This window comes from Carlito syrichta, unplaced genomic scaffold (assembly GCF_000164805.1).
Source record: "Carlito syrichta isolate Samal-C Ts95f unplaced genomic scaffold, Tarsius_syrichta-2.0.1 Scaffold108683, whole genome shotgun sequence".
Classification (NCBI taxonomy): Eukaryota; Metazoa; Chordata; class Mammalia; order Primates; family Tarsiidae; genus Carlito; species Carlito syrichta.
The window spans coordinates 382,869-403,148 of record NW_007052779.1 but is presented as its reverse complement, the minus strand read 5'-3'; the positions used below and the strand labels follow the sequence as shown (position 1 = coordinate 403,148).

The 20,280-nt window shown below is 34.7% G+C and overlaps 1 protein-coding gene across 1 annotated transcript in view; it reads left to right on the top strand.

Annotated features, from left to right (window-relative positions):
* The first annotated feature begins 3,073 nt into the window (after positions 1 to 3,073).
* IPO11 (importin 11) overlaps positions 3,074 to 20,280 on the top strand; it is a 190,210-nt gene continuing 173,003 nt past the window's right edge. Inside the window, exons 1-7 of the mRNA XM_008068467.2 lie at positions 3,074 to 3,210; positions 6,882 to 6,940; positions 11,809 to 11,857; positions 14,594 to 14,664; positions 17,492 to 17,684; positions 18,448 to 18,600; positions 20,123 to 20,166. Of these exons, the coding sequence (XP_008066658.2) occupies positions 6,929 to 6,940; positions 11,809 to 11,857; positions 14,594 to 14,664; positions 17,492 to 17,684; positions 18,448 to 18,600; positions 20,123 to 20,166 (522 nt within the window). The 5' untranslated portion in view covers positions 3,074 to 3,210; positions 6,882 to 6,928. The remainder of the gene's footprint in view (positions 3,211 to 6,881; positions 6,941 to 11,808; positions 11,858 to 14,593; positions 14,665 to 17,491; positions 17,685 to 18,447; positions 18,601 to 20,122; positions 20,167 to 20,280) is intronic.

Genomic DNA, 20,280 nt, shown 5'->3' with positions numbered 1-20,280 from the left:
GCTCCCAAAATGCTGGGATTACAGGTTGAGCCACCGAGCCCAGTCTAATGCTTATCTCTTTTATCAAATTGTGATGTGGCTAATTGCTAGTTACTATATTAAGAGGCATGACAACATAGGGATGATAATGCAGGTTCTGACCATCTTCCCTGGGTTCAATTCTTTTGTTTTCCTCTTATTAATTATGCTGCTTGCTCTTGGGGAGATTGCTTAATTCTTCTGTGCCTCACTTAGTTTTCTTATTGTGAAGGGGAATAGTAATTATATTTGTTGATACAGGCATAGCACTGAGAGTAGTGCCTAGTGAAGAATAGGGTTTAATAATTGTCTATTCTTAATAATATTTAATATTATTCTGTTGATATTGTTACTTATCATATATCATTTATTATCTACATAAATGCTTGTATCCTGAAAATACCTTTTAAAAGTTCAAGTGACTTTAGGTAGCATCGGCTCAAAAAGTTTCTATACAATAACAATCCTTTTGAACAATTTTAATAGAAGTTATATTTAGAAGTTAATGCTAAGCAGGTATTTTTAAGGAGGAGTTGCAAAGAAGGGCTGTAAAACAAATTGTCACTTTGTTGTAAGCAAGAGACTTTTTCAGAATGAATGTAATAGTTTTTTGGTCTTATTTGAAATTTGGATATGGCACTCTTTGGGCTTTATTTTATATAAAAGTATAAAATGGATCTAAAAATTATATAAAAATTTAGTTTTTTGGGGTTGAAATATTTGCTACAATAGTACGTGTATGTATTGAGTTTAAAATTTAATTTTAGATTTTTTTGTAGAATTCCCCTCTTTTCCCTGCCTCTAAATCCTTCTGTTTCTATTCTTTCACTTTCTTCTGACACACACAAATCAAAATATTTTTGTGATTCATATGTTTGGGAAAGTATAGGATGCTGTATATTACACAATAAGTGTAATAAAATTTAACATGATCTTTTTTTCCAGTTATGGACATATGTTTTAGACTTTTATTCTCAAAAAAGATGACTTGCTAAGAAAAATATTAATTTTATAGTTTACTGAAGTTATAAGTAAGGCATACAAGTTTCTTGAAGTAAAACCTTTTCTCCCTTCTTTAGATTATTTCTCTTCCAAGTAGACTTTTACTTCTTATGATGCTGCTACTTTAAGACTTTTACTTCTTATGATGCTGCTACTTGTGTTTAATATTGTATTGATTAGAGAATGAGCAGTAAAATATTTTGGCTTTAATGAGACATTAGGATTAAATAATTTAATTTTACTCATTGGAGTATTGCACATATATTGAGAATATGCTACAGTGCTTAATAAGTAGTCATTGTAGCTGTTGTCACGTGTGCACAGGAGGCAAGGGAGTACCAAGCCTTAGCCCTGAATGATTTAGTTGATAAAGGTTCAGTGAGCTACTTTTAGATTCAGACAACTTATTTCTTAATTTGGACAGAGAATGAAAGAGTGCTAAAGGTACCAGTTTCCTTGGTCCTTATTTCACACACCGAAAAGAATGACACTGAAACAACAGGGGATGGATTTTCTCCAGCGTGACTTGTGGGAGATACCTATTGCTGAGAAGCCGATTCTAGACTGTAGCTAAGTGGTTTTATATTCTGCAGCTCTATCTTAAGGGGAGTAGGGCAGAAAACCTATACCTCTTTAAAGCCTGAGAGGTAATGAGAAACTGACTTATGACAGCCTATTGCAGGAGACAAGGAGGTGAGTAGGAGATGGTCTTGTAGGAATTTCTTACAAGCCTTTTATCCTCTTCTGTTACGGAAGGATCACAAGGTGTTTTGCAGAGACTCAGTTCAGCTGAAGTTAAAGCCTTTGCCTGTGTGTTCTCTGTGGACACATGCAAAGTTACCAGGGGTATATGGTGAAACTGTTTCCCTGCACCTGTAAACACTGACCATTAAAAATATTGAATTGAAATAATAGAAATGAAATTTGCTTTTTCTATGGAAACATTATTATGTTGGTGGGATTGCATTTCTGACTGGTTTTCTGATGCCTAACCTATAAATACAGTGTTTAATTAGACAAAATGGTGTTGTTGTATCTTGAATAAAAAAGGGTATTGTATAGTATGCTAGTGATAACTAGTCATACATACTTTCATCTCATTTTAACTTAAAGTAACTGGCGGTTGGGTGCAGTGGCTCACAGCTGTAACCCCAGCACTTTGGGAGACTTAGATGGGAGGATTGCTTGAGCCCAGGAGTTTGAGACCAGCTTTGGCAACATAGTAAGACCTTGTCTCTACACAAAATCAAAAAATTCGCTGGGCATGGTGGTGCACGCTTATAGTCTCAGCTACTTGGGAGGCTGAGGTGGAAGGATTGCCTGAAGGCTGAACCCGGGACAACAGGGTGTGACCCGACTCAAAAAAACCAAACAAGTAAAAAAACCAAAGCAAGTAAAAAAATAAAAACCAAAGCAAAACAAGTAAATGGCAATGTAGACTCAGCTGGATTGCTCTGAGACCTCCTGGAAAGACCGAAGATACTCTTGGAAGATGATTTTACCTCAGACTGGGAAGCAGAGGCTAAGTGCATTCTCAGTGAGGGTCAGGTTTTTAAATACCAGTATATGTTAGGAAAGCAGCTGAGAAGCCATGGAGTTTGTGTGTCTTGGCTTTAAATACACAAAAGGTAGAAATGACAGAACACAGAAGATTGAACCCCTTTATGTGTTAGTATATTGATTTATCTGACATACTCAATGACAGTCCATAAGTTATTGTTTTTTAAACTGAGGCTGTAACTTATTAGTTAGGGGAAAGAAAGAGTAAAAATAAGATATGTTAGACTGCAGTGCAGGAATTCAACTAGATATTGCTTCAAGAAATGAGTATGTGAGGGGTGTGTCTGTGCATTTAGAGTAACAACCCCTGTAAACTGTATTTAATATTGCACATTGCAGCTTAAAAAACTCAAAACATTGCTGGAAATACACTTTGACTATTTCAAATCTCACTAAAAATATGTGTTAAATGTAAAACCAAAATGTATTACTTTGAAGTTCTAACTTACTACTGAAATCTATAATACATTATGAACAAATTTGTCTTTTTTTTGCAGTTAGCTTCTGGAATTTATAATTTTGCCTGCTCTCTGTGGAATCACCATACAGACACATTTCTGCAACAAGTTTCTTCTGGCAATGAAGCTGCAGTTCTAAGTTCACTAGAACGAACTCTACTGTCGTTGAAAGGTAAAATTAAACTTGATATGTTTATTTTTATTTTTTATTTTTATTTATTTAATTTTTTTTTTTGAGTTGGAGTCTCACTCTGTCGCCCAGACTGGAGTGCAGTGGCTGCTCCCGGCCACCACAGCCTTGACCTGCTGGGCTCCGGCGATCCTCCCGCCTCAGCCTTCCAAGTAGCCGGTCCTCCCGCCTCAGCCTTCCAAGTAGCCGGAACTACAGGTGTGCACTACCACGCCCGGCTGATATTTTGATTTATTGTAGAGTCTCACTGCCCAGGCGGGTCTCGAACCCACGGGCTCAGGCAGTCCACTCACCTCAGCCTCCCAAAGGCTTACAGGCTGATTACAGGCTGAGCCACCGAGCCTGGCTGATATGTTTATTTTTGAAATAACATATCTCAGAGCTGTCTCCAAATAGTTCCTTTGGGAGGATTTTCTTTTCCCAGTTGCACTAACCTATAAATACAGTGTTCCCAATTGAACTAAGTTATAAATAGTGTTTTATTAGACACACCAATTAAAAGGTTAATCTCTCTTCTGAGTGACAAGGGCTTATTTGGAGTTTGATTTTTTGTGTGTGTGAGAATAGTCGCATCTAACTTATAATAGCATATTTAGTCAGGTGAAGTGGACAGTTTTAAGTTATATTCACAGTATTGTGACTTCATGGCGCTGAACATATGCCTTTCAAATATTCCACTTTTTTCTACTTTTCTCATTTTGGATTCCTGTACTAATTGTTGTCATGGTAACTTTCTAAAATTCTGTCCCCTAGGCTTGAATGAGCTCAATCTTCCAGGCCTCTTTTCCCTGAAAAGCTCTGTCTTTCATGTTTGTGCCTCAGGCTCATTTGGGTTTTGGTAGACGCTTGATGGAATGCCATTTTGGCCTTGTCCTGGCATACTTTGCTTGCAGCATTCTCTTGGTATAAGTCCCCATCTCACCTTCCCTGAGCTATTTATCTTGATGAATGTATCCCCAGTTTCTCTCTCTTTTGCAACACCTGTTTGTCTCATTCTCTTTCTCTTCTAGTCCCTCTCCTCCTTTTCTGGTTGCTAAGACTTACTTAGTTTGTTTTCCTTAGTTTGTTCTCAAGCAGCCTCTGTCTCTCTCTTACAACTTATTTTGCATTGTTTTCAATTCTACATATAAACTATTTTATCTCACTCATTCTATTACTTTGGAATCCCATCATATACTCTTGGCACTATCCTAATGTATTATCTTTTTAACCATATAGTGGATTCACAAACCCCAAACTGTCGGCATATTTTGGCGAAACTTATGAACAAATGTGTGAATGATTTTAAAGAACTGTTAACAAATAAAATCCTTTGTACAGGTGGTTATGCAAGTGAATGGAGATGGTTTTGTCAGTATTCTTAGAGAAGAAATGGAAGGGCCTTGAAGAGAATTGTTTACTCAGAAAGAATTAGAGAAACTGATACAAGGCTATATATACATAAAACTGTGTATAGTTTTATAGTTAATGATTAAGGAATCTTCAAGAGTTCTTTTGATGATAGGATTTTCGTGTCTTACTAATTTCAAAGCCTAACTCCTGACTAAAAGAGTATTGCTTTACTCTATCTTAGCCTGCTTTAAGCTATTCAAAACCTCTCCATCTCAAGTCTTTAATTCACATTAGTTTTTTTTGTTTTTTTTTTTTTGAGTTGGAGTCTCACTCTGTCACCCAGCCTCGACCTGCTGGGCTCCGGCGATCCTTCCACCTCAACCTTCCAAGTAACTGGAATTACAGGCATGCGCTACCATGCCCGGCTGATTTTTTTTTTTTTTTTTTGATTTGTTGTAGAGATGAGGTCTCGCTGCCCAGGCGGGTCTCAAACCCGCGGGCTCAGGCAATTCACTCACCTCAGCCTCCCAAAGGCGCGGGATTACAGGCTGAGCCACCGAGCCCGGCTCCACATTGGTTTTTTAGAGGTATCCTGTACTGGAAAATCTTGTTCCGTTCACATATAAGTTTCTATCCTGAAATGAAGAAATTGTTAGGACTAGAATTTTTGTTACATGTAATTTCTATCTAAATTTACACCGATGTGCATTTAGTATCATGCCTGCATTCATTATTTCATTCAACACATTTGTCAGTGCTTGACACTGGGAGACAGATATATAAAGTGATCATCTGTCGCGGGGACCATACAATGCTATGATAACTGATACTGTGATGAGAAAAGACTACCCTATCACTGAGAAAGTTATCTTTGAGATAGAATCTTAAAGGATAAGTGGAAGTTAACTAGGTGATGAAGGGAGAAGGATAGATACTCCTAGGTGGTATGGATCAAGGTCCTGTGGTTCCAAAGAGCATATCCAGAATAAGGAACTCAATTTGAATTTATTTCCTCCTATTATGATGTGTCTTCTGAGTTGTATATCACTGATGACTTCAAACTGAAGGTCTTGTAGACAGTTACCTTCTAAATCTAATTTTAATATAGTTAGACTTGAACACTCATGAACACTGTCTAAAGGGTAATTCTTTAGTAATATAGATAACAATAATTACTTAATGAAATTACTTTAAATTTTCTAGTCTTACTAATTTCAAAGCCTAACTCCTGACAAAAAGGGAGTTACTCTCTGATGCTGTCATTATCCATATTGTTGCTAATTGTGCAAAGTGTTTTACATATATTATACCATTAACTCCTTTAATAACCCTGTGAAGTGTGATTTATTAACCATATTTTACAGATAGGAAAGTAAGATCTAGCAAAGTTGCCCAAAGTAGTAGTACAGCTGTAGACAGGGGAAAAAGGATTTTAATCTAGCTCTGACTTCAAATCTGTTATCCTGTTTCTTTCTCTGTGTACAGTAGTTTGTGGGTATTACTTATGAAGGGTCACACTTGAGCACTATAGTCTATTCTAGATTTGGAATTCAAGTTTAATTTTTATAACCCTTTTAGGAGATACTTTATTTAAATTAATGTAGCCTAAAACTGAATGAAGTTTTTTTGGTTACTGTTGAGTCATAGCTTAAAGTTTATGGAATAGAGATAACCTTTTAAATTTTAGTCATTGCAGGTAAGAAGTACCAGCAGTTATATAGATCAAACTAAATTTTGAAATATAGTTTTAGGAACATGAGTAGTTATGATACATGAGAAGAGCACTGCTTTTGTGAGTCAGAAGAACGGGGCCTAGTTGCATCTTTTTCACTAGTCACCCAACCAAATGACTAGGGGTTACCCTTTTAAAATTTATTAAATGAGGCTAAATGTGGTGGCTCACACCTTTAATCCCAGTAATTTAGGAGGCTGAGGCGAGAGGAGATTGCCTGAGCCTAGGAGTTTGAGACTAGCCTAGGCAAAATAATGAGACCTCATTGCTACAAAAAAATAAAACAAATTAGGTGGGTGTGATGGCGTGCACCTGTAATTCCCAGCTACTCGGGAGGTTGAGGCAGAAGGATCACCTGAGCCCAGGAAGTCAAGGCTGTGGTGAGTGGTGATCATGCCACTGCACTGCAGCCTGGGTAGCAGAGTGAGACCCTGACTTAAAAAAAGGGGAAAAAAAAAGAATTAAGCCAGATTAACTTTCAGTATTGATTAGGTTTTGTGATTCTGGGTGTTTATTTTTATGATTTTGATTTTAGTAGCATAAAATATGGAGAAATAAGATGCAAGTAAAGCTTCTTTTACTTTTTCAGTGCTGCGTAAATTGACTGTTAATGGATTTGTGGAACCTCATAAAAATATGGAGGTGATGGTAAGTGATGGAAGTTATTTATAACTTCGGGAAGGTCTTTGGTATTTTCCTAAATGTTTTCAAGCCTGTGTTTGTTTGTTTGTTTGTTTTTGCATTCATTTAAAACAGTTTTTATGAAATGACCATCTAGTTTATTTCACCATTCTGTGTATGTTATAGTGTACTTTTAGACTTCTGGTCTATTTTTGCTACATCAAAGTGGCTGTTGTGTGAAGGAGAGGAAATAGGTCCAGGATATTTATCAAGATACCATGGTACATTGAAAGTGTTAATTTGAATTTAAGCCGGGGTCAGTGGCTCAGCCTGTAATCCCGCTCCTTTGGGAGGCTGAGGTGAGTGGATTGCCTGAGCCCGCGGGTTCGAGGCCCGCCTGGGCAACTTGGCGAGAACTCATCTCTACAATAAATCAAAAAATTAGCCAGGCGTGGTAGCACGCGCCTGTAGTTCCAGCTACTTGGAAGGCTGAGGTGGAAGGATCACTGGAGCCCAGCAGGCGAGGCTGCGATGGCCGGGAGTGGCCACTGCACTCCAGTCTGAACGACAGAGTAAGACTCCAACTCAAAAAAAAAAAAATTTTTTTTGAATTTAAACTAAAATGAACTCCTGTGTGTTTGAATGCTATTATGAGTTTATCAGATACATTGTAGGTAATTATTTATATCCTTGATATTTTTATTTGTTTTTATGCATTTAAAATGAATTTGTTTTTTTCCTCTGATTATAGTAATATATGCTCTTTGTAATAAATTAAGAACTAAATATATAAGAGAAACTGTGCTAATAAGTCTATCACAAGTTGTGTTTATTCATTGTTGGTATATAGTCACCTGCTTTTTTCTTTGCAAAAATATATTCATTTTTTTTTTCCTGTAAAGGAAATGGCATTGAATTATATTACTCAAACTTATATTAGTTTTCACAGTGAGTTTAGCTCAGCTAAAACATTGTTTTCTGTCAGTTGCTTTGGGGACTGTACAGGAGTAGAGGAAAAAATATATATAATTGCATCTTTAGGTCTCCTCTACTAGATTTGACCAGAGCCTTTTTTAAAAAACCAAAAAACAAGAGGGACAAGATCTCCCTCTGTTGCCCAGGCTGGAGTGCAGTGGTGCGATCATAGCTTTGGACAGTCCTGGGCTCAAGTAGTCCTCCCACCCAGGATCCTGAGTAACTGGTACTATAGGTGTGTGCCACCACACCTGGATACTTTAAAAAAAAAAAAAAATTTTGTATATTTTGTGTATCAATATGATTTTGGTAGAAATAATGGTTTTATTGTTAAAAGAGTTTAAAACCCATTAGTATATATTATCATAATATAATTTTTTTTAAATAAAAGTTTATATGTTTTTTAGAAAAAGTTAAATATAGAAAAGGAAACAATTAAAAAATTATTTACAATCTTAACTAGTCAGAGATGCTGCTAAATTTATAAGTATCCTTTGAGATATCTGATACATTTCCTCTACGTAGAATTACTTTCTTCCTCAGTTTCATATAAATGAGATCTTATTTACATGCTGTTTCCTTACCTGCATTTTACAAAAACAAACTCAGCATAAATAGGATATTTTCCCCATATCAGTTATATTGTTGTATGTCATTTAAAAAAATGATTGTATTTAACATCTATTTAATTATCGTCAGTGGACTAATTTGCTTTTAAAAATAAACTAATGGTGCATTCTTGTAATTTACTTGCCCACTCAACTGTTGATGGACATATAGGTTGTTTTCAATTTTTAATTGTTGACAAAAGATATTGGAGTTAACATTTAGGTAACTGTCTTGTACTTTTCTAGTGTTCTCTTTAGGATAAATTCCTAGAAATGGAAATGTTAGGTTAAAGTGTATGCACGTTTACAATATTGATATGTATTACCAAATTACCAGTAGATATATTACAAAAACAACAGCAGTTTTAAATACAGATGCATTTTAATTGACGTATTGCCAAAAACAATTTTCCAGAAAACAACCTGGCCGTTCCCCCTCAATTCTCTCACTAGAACGTAAGTTCCATGAAAGTAGGCGCGTTGTCTCATTCAGTGTCACTCCAGAGCTTGGAACAGTGTTTTCTGTATAGTAAATGCTTAATAGTTATTTGTTTAACGAATATGATATGGGAGAAGCGATGTATCAAAAACCTCAGTGATCTCAGTGATGATAAGCCGTGTTACTCTGATATTACAAAATCATGTTAACTGAAATATTATGGCCTCCCCCGTGAAAATACATTGATTTGAATTACATTCCTGTAAGGTAAAATAGTGATTTACACTAGATATTATCAGTATTTTGTGAGCTTTGGCTTTCCCTTGAGAGTCTTCTGTTTGCAGAAATTATATGTCTACTTTTACTCAATTGCACATGCCTTATTAAAGCAAGTGAGTTATACTGACTAATTAGAAAGAGCATAAACTTTTTACAAATTATAGACAACTTTTCAAATCATATAAAAATCTTAAAAATAACATAGAACTTAAAAGATGCTAAAGAAGCAATGTTTGATAATGATTCTGGGCTCTGGAGGTAGACACATTTGGATTTGCATCCTGAGTTGGCCTTTTTCTGATAGTGCGGTCTCAGGTTAGTTATTTATACTCCCTGATACTCAGTTTCCTTTTTTTTTTTGGTAATATGGTGAGGAAATAATGGTACCTACCTCATTGGATATTGTGGGGATTAAGGGAGAAAATGATTTTTTTATAGGAAGCTCAACAATGAATTAAAATGTTCTGTGAATTACCACTTAATGGCTATTTTAATTTGAGTTTTTATTGTATTTGTCCACTAGTCAAATTACTTAATTTATTTGGACTACAGGTGAGTCAGCTGTCTATAATACTGTAAATTTCTGGTTTTCATGATGACCTTACTAAATTTGATGATCTTCATAATTTTCTACTTTGTTTGGAGAACCCTGATATAGTAACTTTACTTAAAAATAATTTGTTCTATCTTACAGTTACTGTATGGGAACATTGGACCCTTTTATAAACTTAAGATACATATAGGATCTTAGTGGTCTTTTTTAAAAATATGAAACCTTTTACTATTTCATTATCCTAGGAATTGTATGTTACTCTTCATTATTAATTATTTCCAACTAATCTTAAAAATACAGAAATAATTTGAAGATGGAAATGATGTGATTAGCAAAAGGATGACACAGTAGTGAAATTGTCATCCTACAGTTTCTTTGAAAATTGTGTTGCCCACTGTATTGCATAATGTTTCAAGAAGGTATAAAAAAAGACTGTAAGCATTGTATTTTTACTCTCCTTTTAGCTTTTATTTAATATAGTTAAGAATTAAGAATTTTTGAATTCCTGCCTGAATGACAAATTCAAGAAAGAAAATTGACAGAAGTAGATTTTTTCCTAATTTTTAGATGCATCAGAGGATAGATACACTTAAAGAGACTGAGAACAGCACTCAACACAAATGATGGTGGTGCGATTGTCTAAGTAAAATCTCAGATATTAAGTCTTCAGATGATGATATTCTAGTTGAATTTTCTCAAGATCAAGAAATATTGAATGAGCAGTGTATTTCTAATGATAGAGAAGAAATGGAGCATTCTGGAGTTAAATTATTTTTCAGGAAGTCCCTCATCATCCCATCTCATTTGTGAATAGGTCATGTGACATCTTTTATGATGTTTATATACTAAAAGTTATTGATACAAAAGTCTGCTATGTTTAAATATTTATTAAACATTTTAACAGTTGTTTTTCACTATTTCTTTATATTTACTCCTGCGAATTATTCATGTCTTGTTGTTGTTGTTGTTGTTGTTGCTATTATTGTTTTTTTGAGTTGAGGTCTCACTCTGTTGTCCAGACTGGAGTGCGGTAGCATGATTGTGGCTCACCATAGCCTTGATATTTGGGACTCAGGCCATACTTCCACCTCAGACTTCAGAGAAGCTGGGGCTACAGGCATGCAATACCATACCTGGCTAATTTTTTGATTTTTTTTTTGTAGAGAAGAGGTCTTGCTATGTTGCCCAGGTTGAAACTCCTGAGCTCAAGCAATCCTCCTGCTTCTGCCTCTCAAAGTGCTGGGATTACAGATGTGAACCATTGCATCTGGTCATGTCTTACATTTAAAAAAAATAATAGTTCATTAAACCCAGCTGGTACATGGTGACGCTTGTCTCTTCAGGTATCTGAGGTCTAATGTGTATAACATTTGAGGTTAGGAACTTGTGGTATATGAAAGGGTCTGGCAGTAGTGGGAAACTGCCAGGGAAGAGGGGTGCACACCTCATCAACAAGGGTACTTGCATAATGAACATTTGTATACTTAACCCTGAATTGTACCCCACATCTTTAAAATTTTTTTTAAAAAAAGAACTTGTGGTAGAAATAATGTTTGCCATTTATTCATATATTGAAAACTTATTATTTCCAAACACCTATTGCCAGATTGTGGAATAAAGCAGTAAATAAAGCAGACTTCTGGTTCTCAAGGAGCTTGCATGTTAGTGGGAGAAACCAGATAAGTAGACAAACAATATGTCAAGGGGTTATAAGGCCTATGAAGAAAAATTAAGCAGAACAAGGAAAACACAGTGCTTAATAAACATTTGTATATTTATCAGAAAATTATTTACATAGCTAAAATGAGATATTGAAGAGATTAAATATCATGGATATTTGCCTGTGGAAGACTTGTTAAGAAGAATTTTTTTACTTTATCTAATTTAACTTATTTTTCTTCAATTATTTTTTTAAAAAAGTCATGTGATAGATATGTTTTAAAGTGATGTGATAGATTTATTTTAGTAGCCCTAAGAAAAGTACAGGGTAAATGTTTACAATAGAATAAATTGAGACACTTGAAAATATATTCTTTTTCAGGGTTTCTTACATGGAATATTTGAACGTCTAAAACAGTTTCTGGAATGCAGTAAGTACTCCCCTTATGATAATTTTTACTGTAAAATTTTAATTCATTAATAGCTTGCTCAATATTTATTGATAGCTAGGATTAATGAAGGGTTAGTAAGGGTTAATGAATCCTTTTTCATTAATAGCTTCTGCTCTGCACTTGCAAATCTGCAGAAAGTGTTTTGTCCGACTACCCCCTGAGTGAACTCTTGATAACTCGAGAAGTCCTTTATTTGGCTAAAAGTAGTATTTTGTATCTTGATAATTAACTTTCTAAAGTTAAATTGAAAGCTTAGCTTTGTCTTTATAGAAAGTATTCCCCATTCATCCGTGGGGAATACTATCCAAGACATCAGTGGATGCCTGGAATCACAGTTATTACTGAAACCTATATTCTCTATACTAAGACGGCGACTAAGTGACTAATGACTGAGTAATATATACCATATAGCATGGATACACTGGACAAAAGGAGGCTTCTTGTCTGGGGCAGGACATAGTGGGACAACTTGAGGTTTTATTATGCTACTCAGAGCAGCTGTATAGCATACCATTTAAAACTCATGAATTGTTTATTTCTGGAATTTTCCATTTAATACTTTCTGACCTTGAATGACTTGGCAACTGAAACCAAGGAAAGCAAAACTACAGATAAGGGGTACTACTGTATCTGTACTGAATATAGAGGAAATCTTTTAAAAAAAATCTATTTTGTGTCTATTTCTTCCTATTTATTTCTACTGCAGCTACCCTTTTCCATACAGATATCCACAACAGTTTAACAAATATTATGTGTAGACTATATGCCAAATGCTGTTTAGATCTCTTGTAGACTCTTTTGCTTATAGTATTTTTAAATATATCACTATGCTATAAGTTTCCTTGTGTGACCATTTCATTTTTTAAATCCTTTGTTTATTAACTTTCAATGACTTACTTTTAGGATGCTTTGTAATTCATGGCCCCATTTAAGAGAATTTAACATTTTTGCTTATGTCGTAATTTACTGGTGGTTTGTTTGGTATCCTCTCCTCTTCCACGTGATTGTAAGCATCTTTACTCAGGACACACGTGTGTACACACACAAATATATGTGTGTGTGTAATATATATGTATGTGTATACACACACACATACATATGTACACATACGTGGAGAGAACCCCCAAAACCCAGAATTATCTTTTGGAGAACAGGCCCCTTTATAGTACAGTCTTTTCTCCGTTAGGTAAGTGATCTAGGAACCCATCTTCACCAGTGTACCAGCAAGCATTGTTGTGAGAGACTGTGTTGAGCTTCAGTGAATTTTTTTTGAAGATTCTTTTAGTAAATTTGCCCATTTCATGATTGGTGATTTATGAGTGTATCTGCCCACACCACAGTTTTTGACCAAAAAATGACATGACCTGCATGCCCCTCCCTTGCCATTCACCCAATGCCCCGAGATAATTTTTTTTGTTTCTCTGAATGAAAAAAGTTCTCAAAGGGAAATGTTTTGCTGATGTGGAAGAGATGAAATGAAAATGACAGAAACACTAAAAGACGTTAGAATTGGTGAGTTCAAAACCTTGTGCAGCTGCGCACGGTGACTCAAGCGTGTAATCCCAGCACTTTGGGAGGCCTAGGTGAGAGGATTGCCTGAGCCCATGGATTCAAGAACAGCCTGGGCAACTTGGCCAGACCTCATCTCTACCAAAAAAAAAATAGCCAGGTGTGGTAGCATGCACCTATAGTTCTGGCTACTTGAAAGGCTGAGGCGGCAGGATCACCTGAGCCCAACAGGTCGATGGTGGGGTGACCGTGAGCATGCCACTGCACTCCAGCCTGGACAACGGAGTGAGACTCCAACTCGAAGAACAAAACAAACAAAGAAAAAACTTTGAGTAGTGGAAAAATATTTCGATAGATGTATTGCATCATACAGAGAGTACATTGAAGGTGACTGAAGTGTAAACATGTAAGAATAAATACAGTTTTTTATAAATAAATACTGGGGTTTGGGGCTCTCCCTTGTATATTTGTGTGTGTGTGTGTGTATTTGTCCCTGAGAAAGTTTCTTAGTCTACTCACTTTTAGGGGAGTTGTTGCTAGTTCTGTATTAGTTTCAGTTTAGTAAAAACATTGTTCAGCCTGTTTCCAGACACTGTCCTAGACACTGTGAATGCAAAGGTGAATAAAATGATCATATCACGTAGTTAATTGTTCTAAAATTAGTCATTTTTCTCTGGTCATCCCTTTGGGTGTAGTAAAAAGAAAAATAGAAGTCTTTCCAGAAGAAGATAATTAGATCACTGACCAAACTATGTGAAGAGAGCAAGGTGACTGATGGGCTGATGTATATTATTTTGAATGTACAAAAAAAAAAATTAGCCAGGGAAATTGTCAGAAGAAATTTGTCAGAAGATATAGGAAAAATGATAATGAGTATGTTATTATTTAAGTGTTTTTACACCTTTATGTTGCTTGAAAAATATTTCAATTATGATGAATTTAGTTTTTAAAAATTTGATTTATGATTCCTAGCTACAGAATGGGTTCGGTTCATATTTTAAAATTAATTTTGTGTAATGAAAGGTTATGGTGTCTGTTATTAAGTATAAATCTTGATTTTGCTTTTTAAAATAATGAATTCTTAATGCACTATATGCAGAACTATAACTAGCAGTATTATTTTTGTATAAGCTTTGGTGTTGTCTTGGTTGTGAATTCATTGAATATTATCAACTTACACTAATATCTGAAATGTATTTTTAACAGGCAGAAGTATAGGTACAGATAATGTTTGTAGAGATAGACTGGAAAAGACCATCATTCTTTTTACTAAAGTGGTAAGTTTTTTTTTTTTTTAATCTTAAATTTGTTTTCTCAAATGTAATATACACACTCAAATTTGGAAAGGAAAATTATATTTTTATAACCATACATTTTCACTTTAGTGTAAGGAAATTTATGTTCTGACTCCTTATAGGAAAGCTAAAAATTTACTTCTTTGTATACTTTAGAATGCATATAATTATTAAATTTATATGCCATATGTCATAGTGTCTGAATCACCTTGATATAAAAAAAATTTTTTAAAATTCAGTCCTAATAAATACTAGAAAAGTTGCTGGGTGTGGTGGCTACTGTGTGCAATACTAGCACTTTGAGAGGCCAAGACAGGAAGCTTGCTTGAGCCCAGGAGTTCAAGACCAACCTTGGCAACATAGTGAGACCTCATCTCTACAAAAATAAAATATATTAGTAGGACATTGTGGCGTGCATCTGTAGTCTCAGCTACTTGAGAGGTTGAGGCAGAAGGATTACCTAAACTCCCGAGGTCCAGGCTACAGTGAGCTGTGATTATGCCACTGCACTCCAGCCTGAGTGACAGTGAGAGTACAACTCTAATTGAATGAATTAGTAAATGAAAGAGAAATTGCTGTGATCGTTCCACTGTACTGTAGCCTGAGTGACAAGTGAGACTGTGACTCTAAATAAATAAATAAGAAGTTGGTTCCTCTAAAGCTCATTATTCTCAGACCCTCTGGAGAATGCAGAGGTAAAGATAGCAGTGCAGTTCAGCTGGAAGTAGATCAAATGTAGTAGTGTACTATCAGGAAATCAGTGTATTCAGAAACATCTTTTAAATGAAATTATGTGGCTGCACTGTGTTAGGCAATGAGTATAATTAAGTTTTATAAACATTTTTTATGAAATATTGGGCTTGGAGGATTGGGGGAAGTGTAAAGAATTGGATTATAGCAAGTAGGAAGACATGACTTGAGGATTGCTTATACTGAAATAGATACTAGAAGACAGGTGGGAATATCTAAATCTGTAATCTATTTCCCCCTTTTCAGTGAAGGTTTAATAATAGTGTAGGGGTTATCTGTTCCCTGGGTGGGGAGAAAAGCAGCAGAAATGAACTGTTTTTAATTTTGTGTTTAGATCGTAGTTACCTTTAATTTCAGTTCATTCAGCTTCCTTTCTGCCCCCCACCTTTCTTCATTTTTCATGTTCCAAATAGCCTCAATAGCAAAAGCCCACCTAATCTTCCAAGATCCCGTGTAAAGTGGATTCAGATTCTTTAATTTAAAAAAAACTACAAAGTAAAACGGGGTGATGTCGATAGTCAGTGGGACTGTGCAGTCGATGTCACTGACACTTGACTCCATCTGTGCTTACACACAGTCCCTGCTCAGTAAGTCAGTTGCGTACGTAAAATTTATTTAAGCATTATTTAGATTTTCTGTCCTAGAAAACATTGATTATTGAGCTTTGGGATTTTTCAGTTCTTAGTTCTCACTTAAGGAACTGATATGGATAGATGGTATCTGTAATTTATTGTTTACAGAACAAATTGGATGCAATAATTTATAAAGTTCATATTTATGCTCTCTAAGACTTTATTAAAACTTTTAAGGTTGGAATTTTTCAAACATGCCTTCAAGTAGAATTGAATAGCTTTGAGTCCCCATGAGGTCATCACTCAGCTTCAACTATTAACAGCAGACTGTCATGTTCAGTCTTGTTTTGTCTGTATGGTTCCTTCCCCTCCCCACTCTTGCTGGTTATTTTAAAGCAAATCCCAGTTATTGTGTAGTATTATCTGTAAATACTTGAGTATATGTCTTTAAGCAATAGGATTAAAGAAAAACCATGATTTTTTTTCTTAACACAATTATCACATTTACAAAATAGTGACTTCTTAATAACATTGAAATATCTAGTCAGATTTTATATTTCTCTGTCTCAAGTTTTTATAGTTGGTTTGTTTGAATCAGGATTCAAATAGTGTCAGCTTCCTTTCTGCCCCCCACCTTTTTTACATTCTGTTTATTTGTTGATGTAACTGGTCATTTCCTGTAGAGTTTTCATGTTTTGGATTTGATTGCCTGGATCCTCCTATGTTGTTTTACATGTTCCTTGGTCTCCACACTCCTCCTGCTCTCATTTCTTATAAATTTGTTGTTAGATCTAGAGGCTTTATCACGTTCAGGTTTTTTTCGGGGGGAGTGGGATAGGGATGGCGAGAATACTTTATGGGTGGTGCTGTATATTTCACACTGCATTTCATCAGGAGGCACACAATGTCTGGTTGTCTCTTTTTACATGGCTAAGATTGATGAGTTCCTCATCGATCTTTTCCTTCCTGATTTTACAGCTACTGATGATCATTGCCTACATTCATTATTTGATTAGAGATTACAGAATGATGTCATGCTAATTATATTATTCCTTTTGCATGTCAGCTGAAATTATTGTATAAAAAAGAAATTTTCTTTATCAACTGTTTCTTATATCAAAGTTTAGCTTATGCAGGAAAGATAGTATAATTTTTAAAAAATTCTTTCCCTTTATTACATTTTATAGACCTTTTATATACTTATGAATTTAGTATCATATTTGTCCATTGTTATAAAATTAAGTATGAAGTGGATTTATTTTGTTCCCTATACAGAAAATAATAGAAAGCTCTTGTTATGAGATATAATCTGATATCATTCACATTATTTGATGTACCACAAGAAGGGTTGTAAAATATGTAAAACTGGGTATGCATGGACTCATCACCAAAAACTTAATAAATGTTATTAGTAAAGTTGTATTTGGAATGTTTATATTCCAATATGAATATTGGGGAAAATATGTTTTAATTTTTTTTCCTTGTAGCTTTTGGACTTCTTGGATCAGCATCCCTTTTCATTTACTCCTCTAATTCAAAGATCACTGGAATTTTCTGTAAGCTATGTTTTTACGGAGGTTGGTGAAGGCGTTACATTTGAACGATTCATTGTCCAATGCATGAATCTTATTAAGATGATTGTCAAAAATTATGCTTATAAGCCATCCAAAAATTTTGAAGGTAATGCTTTACTGGTAGTTTAAAAAATTTTTCCTTTATTTTAATCTAAATGTGAAGTAATTGCTATTTTTATTTCATTTTTTGAAAATCATTTATTATAAAATAAACTGTTGCTGGCATGTGAAGTAGAGATAAGGATAATAGTCACTAATATTTCTATGCCAGCTTTTAAACCTGTATAGTACATTTAGTAAGCTGCTTTTTTGTAGCACAATAAATGGGTTGAAGCATAGAGATTTTAAGAATTGGATACTACAATAATTACTGCAGCTTATGTTGTAGGCTGTATGCATTTGAACAATTAAGATTACTGCAGCTTATGTTGTAGGCTGTATGCATTTGAACAATTAAAAGCATTCTATTTATGTAATAAAGTGGGATTACTTTTAGACAGGTTTAATTATTACATTATTTGGAATTTATTCATGTGCATGTCTGTCAAGATGAATGAAATAGTTTTGTAAGGAGGAGATAGAAAGAGGAACAGACAGACAGATGCACACACAGTAAGTCACTTCAATATGCTGTGGTATTATAGCATGGTAACGTACAAGTTGTAGTATAAAACAGGCAGAACTGATATGAGTGTGTAAAGGACAGAGTGTCTTTGATTTTTTTAACAATAAAAACAAGAATATGTACACAAGTATATATTTTTCCATGAGTGTCTTTTTTATTTATTTAAATTACATAATTCAACTTAGGTAGACTGTTTGGCTGTATAATTAATGTGTATAATTAACTCAGTTAATTACTTTTCTAGATAGCAGCCCTGAAACTCTTGAAGCCCATAAGATTAAGATGGCATTCTTCACATATCCTACTTTGACAGAGATCTGTAGAAGATTAGTCTCTCATTATTTTCTGTTAACTGAAGAAGAACTGACAATGTGGGAAGAAGACCCAGAAGGCTTTAGTAAGAATTAATTTTTAGCATGACTTTTGTTCTCCTTCTATATATAGATATCTATCTGAATGATAGGTTTACCATTGTATTTTAATGTAGCACTTTTGATCTGGGAATCTTGGTTTTTAAAAATTAACTTATTCTTTTTTTGTTACAAATTGAGAAGCAGAAAATGAGAGACTTTTTCAAATATGATGTAGAATTTTACAGAAAGATAACTTTTAATTTTTAGATTCTCTTATAAATACCTAATTTCAAACAAAAATGTAAAATTAACTCTATTATCAGATTGGTTTTTACTTTGTGATTCATTCCATATTATTTTTTATTTGTAGACATTCTTACCTAGAAAGATATGGAAGTTTTTTTGATGGGTACTTTTTAAAAAAAATCTATTTGAGTTTTAGTATAGATAGATGAGTAGCATAAGTCTGTTGTGACCCTTGCTGTAGAAAATCAAGAAATCATGTCTACTAAATGCGTGTATGTAAATTACTTCAACTGTGGTGGAAGTGGGCCAGATTTTAGCCTCTTCTCCCTTTGGCTGGATTTCCTTGTGTAGTTACGCATATTTGTTTCCTAGTGTTTTCAGAATGCCTTAAACCTTTCAGAAGACTTATCTTCCTCCTCTTTTTGTTATTTAGGAATAATATTAGTTAATTTAGAAAATACATTATTGTTCTGTATGATGCATCCTTTTTGTTTTTTCTTTGCTAAAATCATAAGTTTCTATTTCTTTCGTTTTTTTGAATTCAGCATCTCAACTGTCACCCATGCTGGCATGCAGTGGCATGATCAGGGCTCACTGCAGTGGCATGATCAGGGCTCACTACAGCCTCAGCCTCCTGGGCTCGGGCAATTCTTTCACCACAACCTCCCGAGTAGCTGGGACTCAAGGTGTATGCCACCATAATCAGCTAATTTTTTTCATTTTTTTGTAGAGATGAGGTCTTGGCGTGTTGCCCAGGCTGGTCTTGAACTCCCGTGCTGAATTGACTCTCCTGTCTCAGCCTCCCAAAGTGCTGGGATTACAGACATGAGCCACTGCTTCCAGCCTCAATTTCTTTCTTTATGTAGTACCTACAGCATTGTAACATGAAGCAAAGTCCTGAAATCCTTTACTTTAAATATAAATACAGGAAATTTGTAGAAAGTGTGACAAATCATTTTAACTTGTGAAATGATTACTATATTGAATTGAAATGATTCTCAGGGTTTGTAGTGATATTGTATCAGGTGATATCGGATACTCTGGAAATGACTCTAAGATACTTAGAGCTTTTCTCCATAAAGATTTTTCATGAAAATGAGACTGCTTGTGGATGTAACACATACTTGCTGGGACTGTGAGATATGCAAGTGTCATCTATAGCTTAGAGTAAAGAAATCTCTGTAAGGCCTGTATTTCCCAGGATTTGCTTTTAGTGCTATATTTGAAACATTTGAAGAAATACTATACTGATGCTACTCAAATCTTTGTTTTTCTAACTGAGATTTTGAAAACATTATTATTGCATGCTTTTAATTGCAGCAGTGGAAGAAACAGGAGGAGATTCTTGGAAATATAGTTTGAGGGTAAGTATTAATTGAAAGAAAAATTGATAGAGGAAAGCTTAATCCTTCTAAAGCTCATAGTAGAGAATGATACTGTATTAAAAGATTTCAAATATTAAGTCAGACAGATAGGAA